The 19,448-nt window shown below is 49.0% G+C and overlaps 1 protein-coding gene across 1 annotated transcript in view; it reads right to left on the bottom strand.

The window, feature by feature from the left end:
• Positions 1 to 19,448, bottom strand: part of LOC135912179 (neprilysin-1-like) — a 200,675-nt gene that overhangs the window by 53,543 nt on the left and 127,684 nt on the right. The window contains exon 6 of the mRNA XM_065444559.2: positions 18,210 to 18,505. Coding sequence (XP_065300631.2) covers positions 18,210 to 18,505 — 296 coding nt within the window. The remainder of the gene's footprint in view (positions 1 to 18,209; positions 18,506 to 19,448) is intronic.

The raw sequence follows: 19,448 nt of genomic DNA, 5'->3' as shown, positions 1-19,448 counted from the left end.
CCTTGTCACTAGACATCGGGCAATCCTTAGCGAAATGGCCTGAGCTGTGACATACGTGGCACCTGAGGGCGCTTTTTGCTACGCGCGTCTGCTTTTGCCCCATCTCTGCCACTGATGACTTTGAGGCGTATCCTTTGCCTTTGGCTTGTTCCAAAGTTTGTAGTACTTTGGCAATCTCAGGTGGCTTAAGCCATCCCTCGCCTTCTCGTAGCATCACGTATTCAAGACCCTCTATACTAAGGCCCGCTTTTATACGATCCGCAACGATGAGTTCTGCCATCACTTCTACAGTGTCGGCTCCTCTTACTTGAAGGTAGTAGGAGAAATACGTTTTCACTCGCGACGCGAACTGTGACCACGTTTCCTCCTTCCGCTTCACTGCTCTCTCAAACCTTTGCAGATACTCTGCCGGAGAAAGCTTCAGTTCCATCAACACTGCCTGTTTAACTGACTCGTAATCTGTACTCTCTTCCTGGTTGAGGTTACGCAGTAGGTAGCGAACGCGCTCAGTTAGAGCTGGCATGACTAAATGCACGCGACTCTCATACGGTACCCCGTAAGTAGCAAAAAGTCTCTCTACCTCCTCAAACCATAAGGGTACATCCGCGTCAGACGGCAGGCGGAACCCTTTCAGCACTTTTGCGCATTGCTCGACTGAGTCGAAGCCCATTCGCCTCCGATCGCCCCGCTCCGACTCAGCGCTGGACGACGTGCCATTGAGACGTTCAGCATTCGTCCTTGCCTGCAACAGCCTTTCGTACTCAATCTGAAGTTGTATACAGGTAGTCTGAGCATTGAGCCTTTGAATTTCAAGTTCAAGCGTTCTTGTATCATTCGGAATTTGCAAAGGCTGAGATGCCTGCTGCGAAAATTCCTGGCTCTGACTGGGTTCTCTCATTTCATTTGACTTATCGGAATTTAGCCTATCGTCATTTGATAACTCCCGATTCCGATCCATTTCCGCCACCGTCGCACCCTCAACTCCATTAGACTCCATTGTCTCTGCGCCCCGCGTGTCCTCACCATTTGCTCTACACATCAACTGCCATGCCAACTTGAGAAAGACGCAAGAAATCCTGCTCACCCTTTGCTGAATGCACTGTCGTTTTCGGATCTCCTCCACGGTGCCGGGCTTGGCTGCTGTGGGATCTTCTCAAAGGTGCAGGAGGTGCTCGTTGGATGACTTGATCCCTTCACCACTGGTCCAGGATTCGATGTTGTAGAGCTCGCCGATCCTGTCGGCTGCGCCAGTTAAGTTTTTTGCTTGATGATTGTTCTTTTCTCCTTGAAGTCGACCAAAGCCTCTTCAAGGTGTTTATCGGCGTTGATGAAGCAGGAGGCAGGTTGGAGGTAACAAAACTTGAAGATATATTGTAACGGAAATATTTACACAGTCAAATACAGAGTTAGCAAAAGAACACTGATGCAAAACACACAAGTAAACAGCGCCTTACTCTTCTACTTTTTCTTAAGTTAGAGCCTAGGACAACTGCCAGTTAAGTTTTCTTCGATTGATTGTTCTTTTCTCCTTGAAGTCGACCAAAGTCTCTTCAAGGTGTTTATCGGCGTTGATGAAGCAGGAGACAGGTTGGAGGTAACAAAACTTGAAGATATATTGCAACGGAAATATTTACACAGTCAAGTGCAGAGTTAGCAAAAGAACACTGATACAAAACACACAAGTAAACAGCGCCTTACTCTTCTACTTTCTCTTAAGTTAGAGCCTAGGACAACTGTCACTACATACGACCAACCGAGTCTCACTGTTCTACCACTAAGTGGTTACGGCCCAGACTAGCGTTGCATCGTACGGAGTCTTACTGTTCTATCAGGTTTAGTGATTACCGCCTAGACTGAGGAACAAGCACCTCGTCTCGGTTGTTATAGGGGAAAGAGACAAAGAAAAAGGGCGGTAGGGTCGTTAGCCCATCCCACGGAAGCAATTGCCAATGAGAGTTGACAGTTTCTTAAGCCACAACCCAAAGGGATGGGCTTACTCTCATAAGTGAATCTATTGGAAAACCACCCTGTTTTCCCTCTTCCCATATCTTCTTCTCCCCCTCCTATTTCCACGTGGTCAGTGACGGCCTCGTCAAACACGCCAGGCATGCATGATTTATTGAGGCCATCTCGCACCTCAGCGGCGTTTCTAGCCAGCAAGGGGGGGCTCGGGCGCTGGTGTCCCAACACCGCGTACCGTAGTCCCCCTCAAGGTTTTTCCTGGTAGAAAACTAATTACCGCTGGCGGCATCCGGACTCGGGTGCTCTTAAAACGACGCCGCGCCCCTCTCTACGGCGCGCACTGCATGTTGTAACACGACACAAAGCGGGCTCTCCCCAGCGCTCAAAACAAGATGCACGTGGCTGCCGTCCGAATGCGAGGGGCGCGAACCCCCCGCTCCGTACGCGCCAGACGTGGTCAACATTGCTAGCAGCTGCGTCTCTAATTAGCAGGGGACTCAAAAGCCGGCGCCACAACGTCGCGTATACAACCTTTGTCCGCTCGAGCTTTGTCCGCGTGGCCCTATTATGACCATCGGCGGAATGTCAACAAAGCCCGCGTAAAAGCATGTTCTCCGAATCCGTTTTCCGCCTCTGCACCGCACCCCCCGCGGCGGCGCGCGCCTCGGCTCGTCACCCAACACCACGCGGGCCGTCCGACCCCTCAACAACAGAAACGGTCGCCGCCCGAGGCGCTGGGGGGGTGGACGCTTCGCCATTCACAAAACGCATTGGCAACTCACGGCACTGCAAAAGTATATACAAAACAATCATGCAGCCCTACGCCGTCAATTCTGCCTGTTCGACGATGAGCGGCCTAACACACCCGTTCATAGCAATTGCTACAACGGAAACCTATACGGGTTCCTCGAAAGATGAGCCTCGCAGTTGAAGAAAAATGCATCCTTTTGTCTATTTTTTTCTCCTTTTCCGCATCTCGGTGGACTCACCACCATGACAGTTGGACATCGACTTCCCGCGGCGAGGCTTTCGCAAGGAATTTTGGATGTTTTGGCTGTTTGGTGGCTAACCGCGCCCTTGAAGAAGTCAGTTATTGTTTTGTTTTATGTTACGGATTGATTTTAACAGTAGTGCAGGTGTAAACGTGTACCAACGGAGCTTCTTTTTCTTTATTGACAGAGTACAGAGGTCAGGCATGGGTAAGATTATGCATGGGTGCTATTCGCCGTGCTTGTTCAAATGTGTTTTCGTGATCGCGCTATCCTCATCAGCTGCATGAAGCTATGCAGTGCGTAGGCTGTGTTCTACCATATATCGCGCTAGAAAGGTAACACTTGTAATTTTTATAGTACTGAGAGTGCGTAGCTTTGTCAGTCCTTGTTTTTGTTAGTCACTGTGAGTTGGCTGCCTCCGCTTCACCGTCGGGGCAGCATAAAGTGGTGCACGAGTTTGTTGGCTCATATTGACTTGGAACTCAGCAAAGTGGGAAATTGCTCATTGATGGAAACCATTTCTGTGTGCAACTTTCGGCCTTGCATACTCTTTGTTGACAAATGAAGTACAGGTTCCACCGGGATGTTTGCGCTTGAGAGCCAAAGGCACCAGTTTGTCATAAAAGCGCAGGACCAGTTTCACTGCATAAAGAGTTGCCAGCGTCATGACGAAACGACGAGAATAGCTGAGATGGTCCGCGTCGATCGCGCACATTTCTACATGACACTCGTGTTATTCAGGCGAATATGTCACGCCCCTTGCGTTCGGTCACCATGGTAATAAAATGATGAAATTATGAAGCTGCATAAGCTGGACACACGGCAGTCGATTGGGTACACGCAAGTACATGCGTACGCACTTCGAGCAGCGCAAATGCATCCCAGTTGTTTAATCGGCAGCTACATAGTGCTGAACACACGCAAGCGCATCTCCTTTGGCGTGTACCGGCGAAACCTTAATCGCAACCCTTTCACGCCGGGCAAGTGTCTTTAGAAAGCCAAATAAAGAATCTGATCAATGCAATAGAAGCACCTCATGAAGCGGGTTGCTCTGTGCAAGCCGCGACAGTGTTTTTGCCTACGAGAATAATGCATGACCGTAGACAACATAACACACTAACAAAGCTCTGTCATGTATATAAACATCGTGCAGATTATGGATACATTATTTGCGAGACAACGAATTCTGCTTTTTGTCCTAGTACTCGACACGAAAAGGAATTTGTCTACCAAACAAGCCTAAAAACCTTCTAAGTGAAAGCAGGCAGCCAACCCTAAGCCACAATACAAGCGCGCAGTTACGCGCCGAAAAAGCACAAAAAAAACATCTACTTCTGCGAGTTTCATAGCGTTCCATCATCGGTCTTAGGAAAGCACACAATAATCAAACTTTAAATACGGTGAAAATTCATGTGCAAACACCCAACAACAATTTTTGATGTCTCCCGTCTTGTGACTCTACGGGCGGCTTCTGAGCGAATTGCCAAACTGCGAGGGGGAGCTACGATAGAAAGACTGAGCTACTTGAAGGCCAGGAGAAGGAGAAGCTGGTGGAGGAGGAATGTCGCTACATTTTAGTTTTATTCAGGGACCTTACACATCCGCGGCAGTGGCGGGGCTGGCCGCCCGGGGGACAGAAAACAAAGAAACAGAAAGCTCGCCTTCACGCACAGCGGTGGTCGCAAGCGTTTTCGGGTAAACATTACGGTTGCATAAGCTCCAATTACGGGGAAGTCGCAACTCTGTGGGTGGTTTATACCCCAGCTATCTTTAGCCAGAGTTTAGGAATATGCTGATGCACTCGAAGACGACGCGACAAAATACATGTTACTGAGTATTGTTTGTACCGTTCCTAGTTAAAGGACACAATAGAAGAAAAGTATTACTGTGGAACTGGTGTCCATCTTGTATACCTTTTACTCTAACTTCCTTCTTCTCTTCTCCTGAACCCAGGCTCCTGCGCTTCTTCATCTTCTATTCGAAGGCTCATACCGCTTCAACCTTCCAGGTTTTTTTTTTTTCTAATCCATCCTGGGGTAATACTTGTAAACGTTTCCAACTTGAGCACATTCAACTGAGCCACGTTCACCAATGTACCACACAGTGTTCAATATTCCTTTCTGAGTGGCTGTCTTTGTCACAGAGTGAGTACCATAAAATTTGGCGCTGGATTCTCTTACTCCTTTCCTAACTAGAATGAGGTCGGTGACTTGAATGTCTGGAATATCTGAGCAATATCTCTGGTCAAATTGCTTATTCATTCATTTATGGCACCTCTGCTCCTGCGATTTCTGTTTCCTCTCCTCCACGGTCTTGAGATTTTCTAACAGCCCCAGTTCACGGTCCCTCTGAAGAATAGGGGTCTCTCCTGAAGAAGCGAACTGCGGGCTGCATTCCAAGCCACTGGTGTAGGAGCGATTGTGATGTCTTACAGCTGCTTCTAAAGAGCATTTCCATCCGCCAGGGAAACTATCGTACATCCGATGTATTGTTTCACGTACATGTCGTATAGCACGCCCTGCGAGCCTATTCGCCACGAGATGCTGTGGCGCAAAGAATTTGATTGATATATTGTGGTTTGGAGCCCATCTTGCCAGTTTTTCACTCTTGAACGCTGGACATTTGTCACATACAGTCGTCCTGGTTGTCATAAAGATATCCCGTTCGAGAAGGGCGATGACACTATTCGCACCTTCTTTTCCTGCCCGTGTCGCGATCATCGTGGTGCATTCATCTATAGCCAGAAGAAAACCTTGCGTTTTACGGACTCCTTCTCGTTCCTCATTTAGCTCGGCAAAATCCAGGTGTATAACTTCAAAAGGCACGCTCCAGTGGCAAGCTATTATCATGGCGTCCACAGGCTGCTTATATTTCACTTTGTTGACTTGACAAATGTGGCATGAACGGACGTATTGATTGACGTCATCTTTCATGTGACGCCATGTAAATCACTTGACGAGCCTGTTGTAGGTGCGCCAAAATCTGTCGTGTCCTTCAGATTCTGGACTATCGTGGTACAACTAAAGCACCCTGGAAACCAGCGTTGGCGGGAGTTGATAGCGACCTTCCATAAAAATCAATTGTTCAGTGCCTTACCACAATTCACCTTCATTGATTTCTTCCGATTGTTCTTTGTTGGCCTGTATCATCAGTCTAGACAATGCATATACATCAGTCAAAAAGGGTCCAGCTCTGTGGGAGATAGTGAAATCGAACTGCTGCAAGTAGTTCACCCATCTGGGGAGACGTCCCTTAGGTTGGGTCACATTCAAGAGATGAGTGAGGGCCTGGTGATCGGTGAACAAAGTAAACGTCGCACCTTCTAGGTACGTATGCAAGTAATGAATTGCTTCAAGTACTGCAAGAGCTTCCTTTTCAGTAGGGGTGTAGTTGACTTCAGGTCGCTCGAGGGTGTAGCTGTAGTAACCTACTACGTGTCGCTTTTCTCGGCCGGATGCTTCTGGACATTTCTGGTACGAGCCTGCACTGTCCTATAATGTGACGCATCGGTATTTAGTTCAAAGGGTAAAGTGAAATCTGGTATGCGTAGAATATGGTCAGCAGAGATTCTGTGCACCAAATCACGGTAGACTCTCTCACGTTCCTCATCCCACTCAAATGAAACTTCTTTCTGCGTTATGCGCATGAGGAATCTTGTTTTTATGGCAAAGTCTTTTGTGAAGGGTCTGAAATGTCGTGCTAATCCCAAAAACACACGCAATGAGTGGACGTCATATGGACGTCAGTGGACGTCGTTATACCAGTTGGGATATCCTCTCGACGGACTCTTGTTTCATGCTTTTGGTAGTCCCATTAAAATCTCTTCCAAGAAACACAACTTCTCTTTGAAAGAACGAACTTTTCTTAAAATTAACCTTGAGGTGTGCCAACCTCAAGGCATATAATGCCTTGGTCAGATGTTCCTGATGCTCAGCCTCTGTTTTAGAGAAGACGATAATATCGTCTCTGTACACGTTACAAAAGACATCTAGGAAAGGCTTGAGGACTTCGTTCCTAATCTTCTGGAACCATGTTGGCGAGTTTTTCTAGCTGAAAGGAAGCCGGTAGCACTCGTACAGGTCGAAGGGCGTAATAAACACAGTGTACATTTTTGTTTCTTCGGTTAGCAGGATCTGCCAGAAACCTTTGCACAAGTCAATACATGAAAAACTTCGGCAACCACCTGTCTCATCTATAATCGTGTCTGTCTTCGGCATGGGAAATCGTATAAGTTATTTCTGGCGATTGAGAACCCTGTAATCTTTGCACAGTCTGCAAGTTCCATCTTCGTTCGGGGCAATCGTTACGGGAGAGGCGAAGGGTAACACCGAAGGCTGCATTATATCGGCGTCGAGCACCTCCTGCAATTCTCTCTTCAACCATATCTTGCGCTCTTGACATGTTATAAGGTGATTTTCGGATGAAGATCTTGTCAGTTAGTTCGAAAGGCATCTTGCGTGACCTCATCGCTTGTGGATAGCTTCCTATGCATACCAGTTCAGGATAGGTCGTTGCAATATGCTCCGCTCACCTGACAGCTCACAGTTTATTTTTCTATCCTGCTGTGTCTCTTCATTTGACAGTCCTATCACTAAAACTCCATCGTCCCAGTGTACGTTGATATGGACACGTGTACTTATCTTTATCGGGAAACCACGTTTGGCCGCCTAACAAATGTTATAGTGCAGCGCAGGACGCGCCTGAATGTAAAAGAAGTTTCTGGAATGTTATCGATGGTTCCCTCCACTGTCTTTCACAGCAACTTGTGTAATCTGATAGCATGTATGCGCGAAGCGAATAGTGCAGAACTTTGTGGAAGGCACGCGGGTCCCATCGGTTAATCTGGAACATTCCACGACTGATCTATAAAAGACGACGCGCTTGACCCGCTGATCAGATTTTCGACGATCGCCGACCGCGTTCGCCGCTATCGTTGTGCTATAAGTATAGCCTCATTTGTGGGCACAGGTTCGCCCTATAAAAGTTAGTTTTGTGTTTCACTGTATTGCTACTGTGTTCTTTGACATCACGATCTCGTGACATCTGGTGGAAGTGCTTGTGCGTTCATGTACCGAACGCCCCCGCAAAGCCGCGATCCAAGCCCGAAGCCCGACGACAAAACCAACGTCGCCCAAGACCAGCGTGCTAGCCGCCGACTGCAAGGACTGCCCCCAGAGCACGGCCTTCTACCTGAGACGAGCCGGAAGATTGCCGCCAAATCCACCCCAATGGCAGCCCCATCGTCCCCCGTCGTGCTGAAGCAGCCCAGGGAGCCTCCGACGTTCCGCGGTTCAACTTTCGAGGACCCAAAAAGCTGGCTTGAGACGTACGACAGGGTCGCTACGTTTAACAACTGGAACAGCGACAAGAAACTGCGATATGTCTTCTTCGCATTGGAAGACGCGGCCAGGACGTGGTTCGAGAACCGAGAAGCCACCTTAACGACCTGGGAAGTTTTCCGTAGCGGCTTCCTGCAAACATTTACAAGCGTCGTGCGAAAAGAGCGAGCCCAAGCTATACTGGAGACCAGAGCGCAGCTGCCGAATGAGACGATTGCGATCTTCACTGAGGAAATGAGCCGTCTGTTCCGCCACGCCAACCCGGAAATGTCCGAGGAGAAGAAAGTCCGCCTGCTGATGCGTGGTGTAAAGGAGGAACTTTTCGGCGCAATGATACGAAGCCCACCGACGACCGTAGAAGATTTCCTTCGCGAGGCCACGAGCATTGCGAAGACACTCGAAATGCGGAACCGGGAATTCAACCGCCACTCGAGGTCGACATACTACGCCAGAGTTCAGGCACTGGCCACTGACGACCTGCGCGAGACCATCAGGGCAGTCGTATGAGAGGAGCTTCAAAGGATCTTCCCTTCATCGCAACCTCAAGTGGCCACAGTCGCCGAAATTGTCAAAGAAGTTCAGCGATCGCTCGGAGTTCCCGAGTTACAACCACAATCATCGCAGCCCCAGCCAGAAGCGATGACCTACGCCGCCGTCGCCCACCGTCAAGGTTCCCCTCCACGACCGCACCAGGGCCCTGCAACGCCGCAATTCCGTCGACCACTGCCACCGCCGCCAGCACGCCCACCCGTCGCCCAGCGCACCTACGCAAGGAAGACAGACATTTGGCGAGCCCCCGACCGCCGCCCGCTCTGCTATCACTGCGGAGAAGCCGGCCATGTGTACCGCTGATGCCCATACCGCGACTTGGGACTGAGAGGGTTCGCCGTCAACGCGCCGCGTCCACAGCTTGGCGAGCGCCCACGTGACATCGCCGATTACCTCGCCGCTACTCAGTGGAGCCCTCGACGGCCGTCCCGTTCACCATCACCAGGCCGCTACCTCTCTCCGCAGCGCCTACCATACACTGGCCCAGCCCGGGGCCGGTCAGCGAGCCCATATCCGGAAAACTAAAAACAGCAACCGATGGAGGTGCGGTTGCTGTTCGTCGAACTGACGAAGATCCTCCGCCGCGGACGAAGACGACGAAGAAATCATCTCGACGACCTAATGACGACACGCCGTCGTCCCGACGAAGTCAGGAAGCGAAAACTACACCGACGAAAGACGACTTGACGACGCAACGTTCCAGCTTTAGTTCAACACGACGCAGCCGTGATCCGACGCCAAGACGTAACTGCAACTCCAGACAAAGAACCGCCGACCTCGACGTGCTTCTCGACGGCCACGCCGTTACCGCCTTAGTGGACACAGGGGCTGATTACTCCGTAATGAGTGGACATATCGCCACCCATTTTAAGAAAGTTAGAACTGCATGGGAAGGCCCTCAAATTCGAACCGCTGGGGGACACCTCATTACGCCGACTGGAGTCTGCACGGCAAGAATTACCGTTCATGACCGGACTTACCCTGCCACCTTCGTTATCCTCCAACAGTGTTCACAAGACGTCATTCTCGGTATGGACTTCCTGAACCAACACGGCGCAATCATCGACCTGAAGTCGAAGTCAATAACGCTGTCGGAAGATAAAGCGATACCGCCGGAGAGCCCTCGTAGTCACCACGCCTTGAGGGCGCTCGAAGATCAAGTGAGCATCCCGCCTGGCTCCAGCATTGTCATTTCGGTCGGCACCGAAGCACCCGCTGACGTAGAAGGGGTCATCGAAGGCGACCAACGTCTACTGCTCGACCGTGAAATTTGCGTCGCAAGAGGGATCGCTCGACTGCATGAAGGGAAAACTGAAGTGTTGCTGACAAACTTCAGCCACGAGTTCAAGCACATCAACAGGGGCACGACGATCGCGCACATCGAGGAAATTGTGGAAACCAGTAATGCGTTTGTCCTCTCGGATTCCGCCGCATCTACCCCGACAACCATGGTTCCCGAACCAGACTACGACATTAATCCAAGTCTACCGGTGATTAAGCAACAGCAGCTCAGATGTCTGCTCCGACGATACAAAGGCTGCTTTTCGACGACATCGAGGATTCGACAAACACCAGTCGCCAAGCATCGCATAATCACCGAGGAGTACACTCGACCACTCCGCCAAAGCCCTTACCGAGTTTCGCCGCGAGAACGCAAAGCTATAAGAGAACAAGTCGACGAAATGCTGCGCGACGACATCATCCAGCCGTCGAAAAGCCCGTGGGCATCCCCTGTTGTCCTGGTGAAGAAAAAGGACGGAACCCTATGTTTCTGCGTCGATTATCGTCGTCTGAACAAGATCACGAAGAAGGACGTATACCCCCTTCCACGGATAGACGACGCATTGGATCGGCTCTGCAACGCTAAGTACTTCTCGTCGATGGATCTCAAGTCTGGCTACTGGCAAATAGAAGTCGACGAGAGAGATCGCGAAAAGACCGCCTTCATCACGCCAGATGGCCTCTACGAGTTCAAGGTCATGCCATTCGGACTCTGCTCGGCGCCTGCAACTTCCCAGCGCGTCATGGACACAGTTTTAGCAGGATTGAAGTGGCAGACCTGCCTTGTTTATTGGATGACGTCATCGTCTTCGCCGAAAATTTCGACGATCACCTTAGGCGGCTTACGACAGTACTAGAGGCCATCAAGTCATCAGGGCTCACTCTGAAGCCAGAAAAATGCCGCTTCGCTTACGATGAGCTTCTGTTCCTAGGCCACGTAATCAGCAAATCTGGTGTCCGTCCAGACCCGCAAAAGGCAGCTGCAATCGCACAATTCCCGCAACCCATAAACAAGAAGGCAGTGCGTAGATTCCTTGGCATGTGTGCCTACTACAGGCGCTTTGTCAAGGACTTTTCACGCATCGCCGAGCCGTTGACACGTCTAACTAAATGTGATGTTGAGTTCAAGTGGGAAACGCCGCAGGACGACGCATTTGAAGAACTCAAACGACACACGCAGTCACCCCCGGTACTTGCGCACTTCGACGGGCACGCCGATACAGAAATCCATACTGACGCCAGTAGCTTAGGCCTCGGTGCCGTTCTAGTCCAGAGGAGAAACGGAGTCGAACAGGCGATAGCTTACGCTAGCCGGTCGCTGTCAAAAGCGGAAGGCAACTATTCTACGACCGAAAAGGAATGCCTCGCCATCATTTGTGCTACAGCTAAATTTCGCCCTTATCTTTATGGCAGGCCATCCAAAGTCGTCAGTGACCGTCACGCGTTGTGTTGGCTAGCGAATATAAAGGATCCTTCAGGACGACTAGCGCGGTGGACCCTCAGACTACAAGAATACGACATCACTGTCACCTACAAGTCCGGACGAAAACACTCCGATGCCGATTGCCTATGACGCGCCCCCATTGACCCGCCGCCGCAAGACGACGAGAATGACGACGCCTTCCTTGGAATGATAAGCGCGGAAGACTTCGCTTCACAGCAACGGGCAGACGCGGAGCTAAAAGGCCTCGTCGAATATTCGGAAGGGCACTCCGACGTTGTCCCCAGGGCATTTAAGCGCGGATTATCTTCCTTCACGCTTCAAAACCATCTACTCGTGAAGAAGAACTTTTCACCAGTCCGCGCCAACTACCTTCTTGTTGTCCCGTCAGGACTTCGTCCAGAAGTATTGCACGCCCTACATGACGATCCGACCGCTGGACACCTAGGATTCTCCCGGACACTATCGAGGATACAAGAAAAGTATTATTGGCCGCACCTGACCGCCGACGTCGCCCGTTATGTCAGAACATGCCGAGACTGTCAGTGACGCAAGACACCGCCGAAAAGGCCAGCGGGATTAGTACAGCCAATCGAGCCTCCTTGCCGACCATTTCAGCAGATCGGGATGGACTTGCTGGGACCCTTTCCGACGTCAACAACCGGAAATAAGTGGATCGTCGTGGCGACGGACTACCTCACCCGCTTCGCTGAAACTAAAGCACTGCCGAAAGGTAGCGCAGCCGAGGTGGCGAAATGCTTTGTCGAAAACATCCTGCTGCGACATGGCGCCCCAGAAGTCCTCATCACCGACAGAGGAACGGCCTTTACAGTGGAGCTCACCGAAACCATTCTGAACTACAGTCAGACAAGGCACAGGAGGACAACGGCCTACCACCCGCAGACGAATGGTCTTACGGAGCGGCTGAATAAGACCCTCGCCGACATGCTAGCGATGTACGTCGACGTCGAACACAAGACGTGGGATGCCGTCCTGCTGTACGTAACATTCGCTTACAACACGGCGGTGCAAGAAACAACACAGATCACGCCGTTCAAGTTGGTTTACGGCAGGAACCCGACGACGACGCTCGACGCCATGTTGCCGCACGTCACTGACGAAGAAATTCTTGACGTCGCTACCTATCTCCAGCGCGCCGAAGAAGCCCGACAACTCGCCCGCCTACGGATCAAAAACCAGCAGCGTACCGACAGCCGACACTACAACCTCCGACGACGCTTCGTCGAGTACCAGCCCGGCGACCGTGTTTGGGTGTGGACCCCAATACGCCGACGAGGACTGAGTGAGAAACTACTGCGACGCTATTTCGGACCCTACAAGGTCATCCGACGTATTGGCGCACTGGACTATGAGGTCGTGCCAGATGGCATTTCGCATTTACAGCGGCGCCGCGCACGACCTGAAGTGGTCCACGTGGTGCGTCTTAAACCGTTTTACGGACGCTAACAAACTTTCCTTATTTTGTTGTTTTCTTTGCTACGAGTGCTTCTTTATTAGTTGCGTTTGTTTGCAGCATGGGATCGATGCTTTTTAAGAGGGGGGCAATGACACGTGCACTTATCTTTATCGGGCGACTACGTTTGGCCGCCTAACAAATGTTATCGTGCAGCGCAGGACGCGCCTGAATGTAAAAGAAGTTTCTGGAATGTTATCGATGGTTCCCTCCACTGTCTTTCACCGCAACTTGTGTAATCTGATAGCATGTATGCGCGACGCGAATAGTGCAGAACTTTGTGGAAGGCACGCGGGTCCCATCGGTTAATCTGGAACATTCCACGACTGATCTATAAAAGCCGACGCGCTTGACCCGCTGATCAGATTTTCGACGATCGCCGACCGCGTACGCCGCTATCGTTGTGCTATAAGTATAGCCTCATTTGTGGGCACAGGTTCGCCCAGTAAAAGTTAGTTTTGTGTTTCACTGTATTACTACTGTGTTCTTTGACGTCACGATCTCGTGACAATATTTAGTTTCTTCATATCTGGTCTGGATGGCAGAAAGTCGTACATCACCCCCTCTATCAACTGTACTTCACTCTCTATTTCATGACCTTGGAACTCGATGTTTACTGAGGCCCACTGATTATGCATTGTTACTTTTCCGTCGTAACCTTGCACCCGTAGTACTCTTCCACTATGCAGGTGACTTGCATCTACCAGCTTGGCATTTAGTATAGACACAGAAGCACCGCTGTCGACCAAAGCCATCATATGTCTGTTTCCCACTTTGACAGGAATGTGAATTAGGCTAGAGCAAGTTAAATAAGCAGTCTCAATTCTGGTCAGCGGGAAAGACTGATCAACCTTGTTTATTAGTTTTTTGTCGTCGGAGACTCTTGGGCGTCTGAAAGTAAGGGGACAGAGTCGCTGTCGACGTTATTCACCGGACCTCTGGAAGCGCGCCAACCCAAGTTCTGCGTGCCGCCTGTATGGCAGCTCGGTTCTCGCTGATTACGGCTTCACCAATCCGCGCCGGACCGTCTCAAGTGACTGCTTGAGCTAGCGCTTATATTTTCTTCTGAAGTAGATGGTATGTCGTGAAGGCACTCCAGGAGCCCATCCATAGTTTAGGTCATCGTATTTGCACTTGCTTCAGGACTTCTGCGTGCAGTCCGTGCATTATTATTGCTACTACGGCAGAAGGAGAAAGCATAGGCTCAGCCAGACTTAAAAGGCGGCGTTTTGCAAAGAGATACTCGACTAAGGAGCGCTGCTTGAATTTGAAACTAAACGCGGCGTCCTATCTTGCACTCGGTTGCTTCGGAATGTCGTCGAGAATTTTTCCTTCCACTGGTTCCAAGAGTTGCCAGCCTCTTCAATAATGTGCAAATCATACCACTTCCGTGCAACACCTCTTAAGTAACTACGCATGTTAGTAATCTTGTCCTCATTAGACTGCCAGATGTTTTTCCAGTGCCATATTCATAGAATTCAAGCCAACTTTCTGGACTTGAAGACATGCCGTCGAACGCCTCGGATTCTACAAATTTAGTCACCGGCTTCTCAGCGTTTAGAGAGCTTATAACTGATGCCACCAGTTAGTTTTGCTGCGAAGTCTGTTCTTGTTGTAGCCGAAGAGCTTTCAAAACGAGGCTCACCTCTTGCGTCGACGACTGTAATCCAGAGTGCTTTCGACGCATCGGTTGAAGAACTAATTCGTCGAAGATCGCGAGTCGCAAGTTCACTTTCACAGCACCCGTCCGACGTAGTTCAGCAGTGTCCATGGAAGCCTTCTTTAAAACCAGGTTCACGAGTTCTGACGAGTTGAGTTCGCGACGTAGTTCCACCGCTGGTTCATCGTGAGCTTGGCATCTCGAAAAGATGATCTTCACTGCGGAGGTCTCCGCAAGGAAAAATGTCTACCACATGTTGGAGTCAATTGTCAGCTGCGCCAAAATAATGTTGCATTCTTAGTTAAAGGACACCATAGACGGAAAGTATTGCTGTGGAACTGGCATCCATCTTGTCTACCTTTTATTCTAACGTCCTTCTCTTCTCCTGAACCCAGGTTCCTGCGCTTCATCTTCCATTCGAAGGATCATACCGCTTCATTTGTTCATGGAGTAAGTCACAATATCTATTGTGTTCTGCCTAATTGCATAGTTAGACAAGATGAATTAACCATGCTTCTTAAGCAACGAGGTTAGGCCAAATTCGAAATAAGAAGTTATAAAACGGTCTTAAAACGTTGATTTAAACAGTTTCTAACTCTCTACCTATACGGTATTAGTATTTTCCCACTTACTTCAGATGCTCGCGAAATAAAAAAAAAAACAAAATACCAAGCGACATGCCCGTTTCGTGCCGTGATTGCAGTGCTCTCAAAAGTTGCGCGTACAAACGAACATAACATCTAGCTGGGTGTATTGCAGCTTAAAAGGCGACACAGCAGCGACGCAAGCGATGGATGCGCGATTTATGCTAGTGGTGTGCTTCCATCCCGGCGGTTTTAATGATGGCGACAAGCAGACGCAGCGTCAACGCACCCCGCTAAATGCCATGTCAGGGCTTTGCTTTCTGCCTGCATAGAGGTTCATCTCAAGAATGCGCATTTGCGTTGTCAAGGCAAGTAACGAACACCAGTTTTCGACCATGGAGTTAACTTTTACGAGCTGGTCAACAATATTTTTGACCTATTGTAGGACGCTTAGTTTTTTTATAAGTATTTGAGCAGAGTGAAAAACAAATAAAGCAATGAAGACAGCGTAGTTGAAGTCTTTTTATCTTGCATGAATCACGTTGCTATTATCCTTCTTCACGGTTTGACTCATGCAATGTGCGACTGAAACTGAAGCTATGACAGTTGGATTCGCCGTAAGCTCAGCAGCAAAATCTGGAATGGAAGTGCCGCAACCTCTCGAGGCCGAGCATGAAATTCCACTATTGCCTGCCTCGTCAAAATTCTTGATTAATGTGAAGGCTTTTAACCACCGCTACCTTAGTCCAACTTCGCGTTTATATCGTTCTTGACGGCCTCGATGGCGTCGTCAGTGCCCGGACGATCGTCGAGTTCATTGGAAGTAGGAAGGGAGAGGGCACCATAGCTACACAGGCGTCTAGACACACCTTACCACGCGTCTGCGTTTCTTTTTTGCACCAATCATACAGTATAGTGATATATATATATTGACAGACGTAGAGTGGTATAGTGGTATAGTGATAAAGTGTAGGTTCTAAATGTGAAAGATGGATATCAGATAGGCAAAAGGCCATATAGCGATAGATGTAGTTGCTTATTGCTTAGCGATAGATGATGCTGATTACATCAAGCAGGCTAGGGAACGATTTGTCTCCATCTAATTTTAAAGGGAATACCGATTGTCGCTACCATAATTATTAGCAGTGCTGTAATGACTACGGAGGAAATAGCGGCGCCGCTATGTGCGTTGCCTAAAGCAACAAATCAGCCTCGGGAGAGGTCTACTATGTTTCTTCCATTCTTGGGCGGCGCACATGAAAGCGAAACACGAGAAAAGTTGCACCTGTTTTAAGCGGTACTTGTATAAGCAAGGTAAGCAGTGACCTTGAATGCAATGTCGAGGGTTTGGCGACTCGAATTTTATGTTTTGCTGAGGATTATATACTTTTTCTAGACAGTTATAACAACACTCAGAGCATTGCATATGTTCTCAAATCATTTAAGCAAAGGGGCCATGGACTTCAGTATGGGTGTCAGGTTCCTAACCAAAAATAGCTTCACTTCTACGACTTTGCGATTTCAGTCTGCACACGCTAGTTGGATGCAAGCCCTATTATTGGGCAAGCCCCTGTTAAACTGCAAATGTGTGCGTTCCAAACTAGTAAAGAATGGGAGTGCAACATCATGTTTGCACTCAGCAATTTAGAAATCCTGTTTTCTTGCCGAAGAAGGAAGCTTTTGTAAGTGGATTGGTCACCTAAGGAAGATGGTTTTCCCGCTTCCTTTCTTGTAACTACTTTTGAGCGTATGTTAAAGAAGCTTGGAAGTATAGCGTCCTCAGATAATCAGCCTGTTTCGTCATATAGAGCGGAAGAGTTGTTGTAATTCCTTATGTGCACTAGATTTCGCACGAGCTAGAGGAAGTGGCCGGCCGTTATGGCATTAACATTGCTTTCTACGTTGGCGAGAAATTTGGTGGTCTTTGCTCTGCAATTGATCGGCGTGTAAAGATTGGCGGAGGAGCGAGTGATAACGCCTGCTTTGTTAAGTATGTTATTAAGTACGCTGATTGTTCCTCTGGAGTGGTGTACAGGATTCCTTTCGCGTGTGGTGACGTGTACATCGGGCAGAGTGGCTGGTGTGTTAGCATCAGGCTATGCGAACATGCCAATTCTTTAAAGGGAGGGGCATCTTCGCATCTTGGCAGCAATTGCCCAAATTACGGCTGCGCGCCTTCTTTTCAGGATGCTTCAATCACCATGGAACACCATGATCCGCACACACGTGATATCGCTGATGCACATAGCATAGTGAAGAATAAGAACGTGTGTATAAAGCAGATTCCACTTTCCCTAGCACGCGAAGAGACTGCATTCATTGATTGCTCGTGAATATGAGATGACTTCTACACGTCACCCAAATGGATTTTATGACCACCCTCTAGATTACCTTTCTCTTCCAATAAAAAGAAACTTTCAATTGCTAGGAAAGCGCTTGTCCTGTATTCTTTCTCGTGTTTCGTGTTTGTGTGCTGCCCAATAATGGACAGTTTAAAGCTCGCCCGCTCTTCAATCCTTCTATATTTCTTATATGTGCAGGCAAACATGCTGAAGAAGTATATGCCGTAGAAGCGTTAACGATACACATGACAGATAGTAATAGAGGCAACTTCGCTTTAGATGCCTTAACTTGCATACATCATGGTCTGAACTTGAAGCGTAGGTTTCATTTAGCGTACTACACAACTGTCTGCACTAAGCTCAACATGCCACAACTGCTTTTTTGCTAGCACTCATCTGCTTTAAAAGCGCAGTTATCTGGCACACGACTTCAATTCTTATTTCGATCAACGAGGGCGAATAGAAAAGGGCGTTCAGAAGAGTCTTGATAGCGGCTGGTTGATTCATCGGGCGTAAAGCCTTTCACCTCAAACAGGACCACTCCACAAAAAAAAACACATAAAAAGAAGAACAGTGATGGCTTACCTTCGCGGGACAACACGCGGGCCATGGACAGCTGAAAAGCCCATCCCAAGTAAAGCAGCAAGGAGTCAGCGTTCAGCTCCAGAAGCATACGGTTAAATGTGGCCAGAAAGGGCGCCCCGATGACAATTACTGGCGTGTCCTCCACGGTCAGGCGAACATCCAGAGCCGCTGACAGCACGTCGGCCCAAGCTTTCGCCGTTATGTTGGCGGTTAGGTTAGCCGCAAACGTGGCCAGATTGTCGAAGCGAACGATGTCGCGGGCTTTGTTTGCATTGTTGACAAAGCTCTGGACATGCCTGCATCACAGCGCGTGTCAACGTTGTAATTGCGTTAGTAGCGTAATTGCGTTAGTAGCGCTTATTATTTATTAGTTCAATTAAATCAACACTCCAGGCGCATTTCCGCCGCCGCTGTCGGCGGCGTCGCCGTGATGTTCCGTCCAACTTTAGTCCGTACAAGTCACTGCAGCTCACGGTACGCTGTGTGCCAGTAAAAGCGCGCAAGGAAAAGCCGAGGATGGTGGCTCGACCTTGATCGAACAGTGAGTGTCTGAGGTCATCGAGTGAGATGATTTTACGTTAGCCTGTGCAAGCGTGACACCATGCATGTTGATACAATCTGTTTATTTACTTACATACTCTCAAGGCCAGTGGGCATTGCACAGGAGTGGTGAGTACATACGAAGTCATATGGAATCTTCATGAAATTAATGGTGTCATAGATGGTTGCGATGGAGGCGGGAATGTGGTTCCTGTCATCGGCAGTGCGTGGTATAAATGGTTGGACATAAGAGGTCGACTTGCATGGAGCTACCCCACCTTCATTTGGTGATCGATGCGAGGTGAAATGTAGGATGGGTGGAGGAACACATCATCTTTAAGAACGAGAATAATGTAGTAACTCTTATGAAGCAGGCATAAGCGCATAGACATAGGACGTATTGCAAGACACTGCAAACCGAGCGTCAGTTTCATTGATGATATGCTTGCGTGACGAGCAAAATTTGAGAAAAGGAAACAGGTGGTCCTGTGCTGAAGTTAATAAGTGAATGTTTACGACATTTCACGGCCAATAAAACTACTATACTTACTTGGTATAGCTATCTAATATTGTGCTGCTTCGCCTTTAAGGAGAAACTGCGCTCGTTTTATTTACTTATTTATTTATTATACCCTATAACCCAAAAAGCAGAGTAGAGCAGAGCAGAGTCAGAAATAATTGATCGCCACCATAAATAAG

Source organism: Dermacentor albipictus, chromosome 9, assembly GCF_038994185.2.
Source record: "Dermacentor albipictus isolate Rhodes 1998 colony chromosome 9, USDA_Dalb.pri_finalv2, whole genome shotgun sequence".
NCBI lineage: Eukaryota > Metazoa > Arthropoda > Arachnida > Ixodida > Ixodidae > Dermacentor > Dermacentor albipictus.
This window is presented reverse-complemented; position numbering and strand designations above follow the sequence as displayed.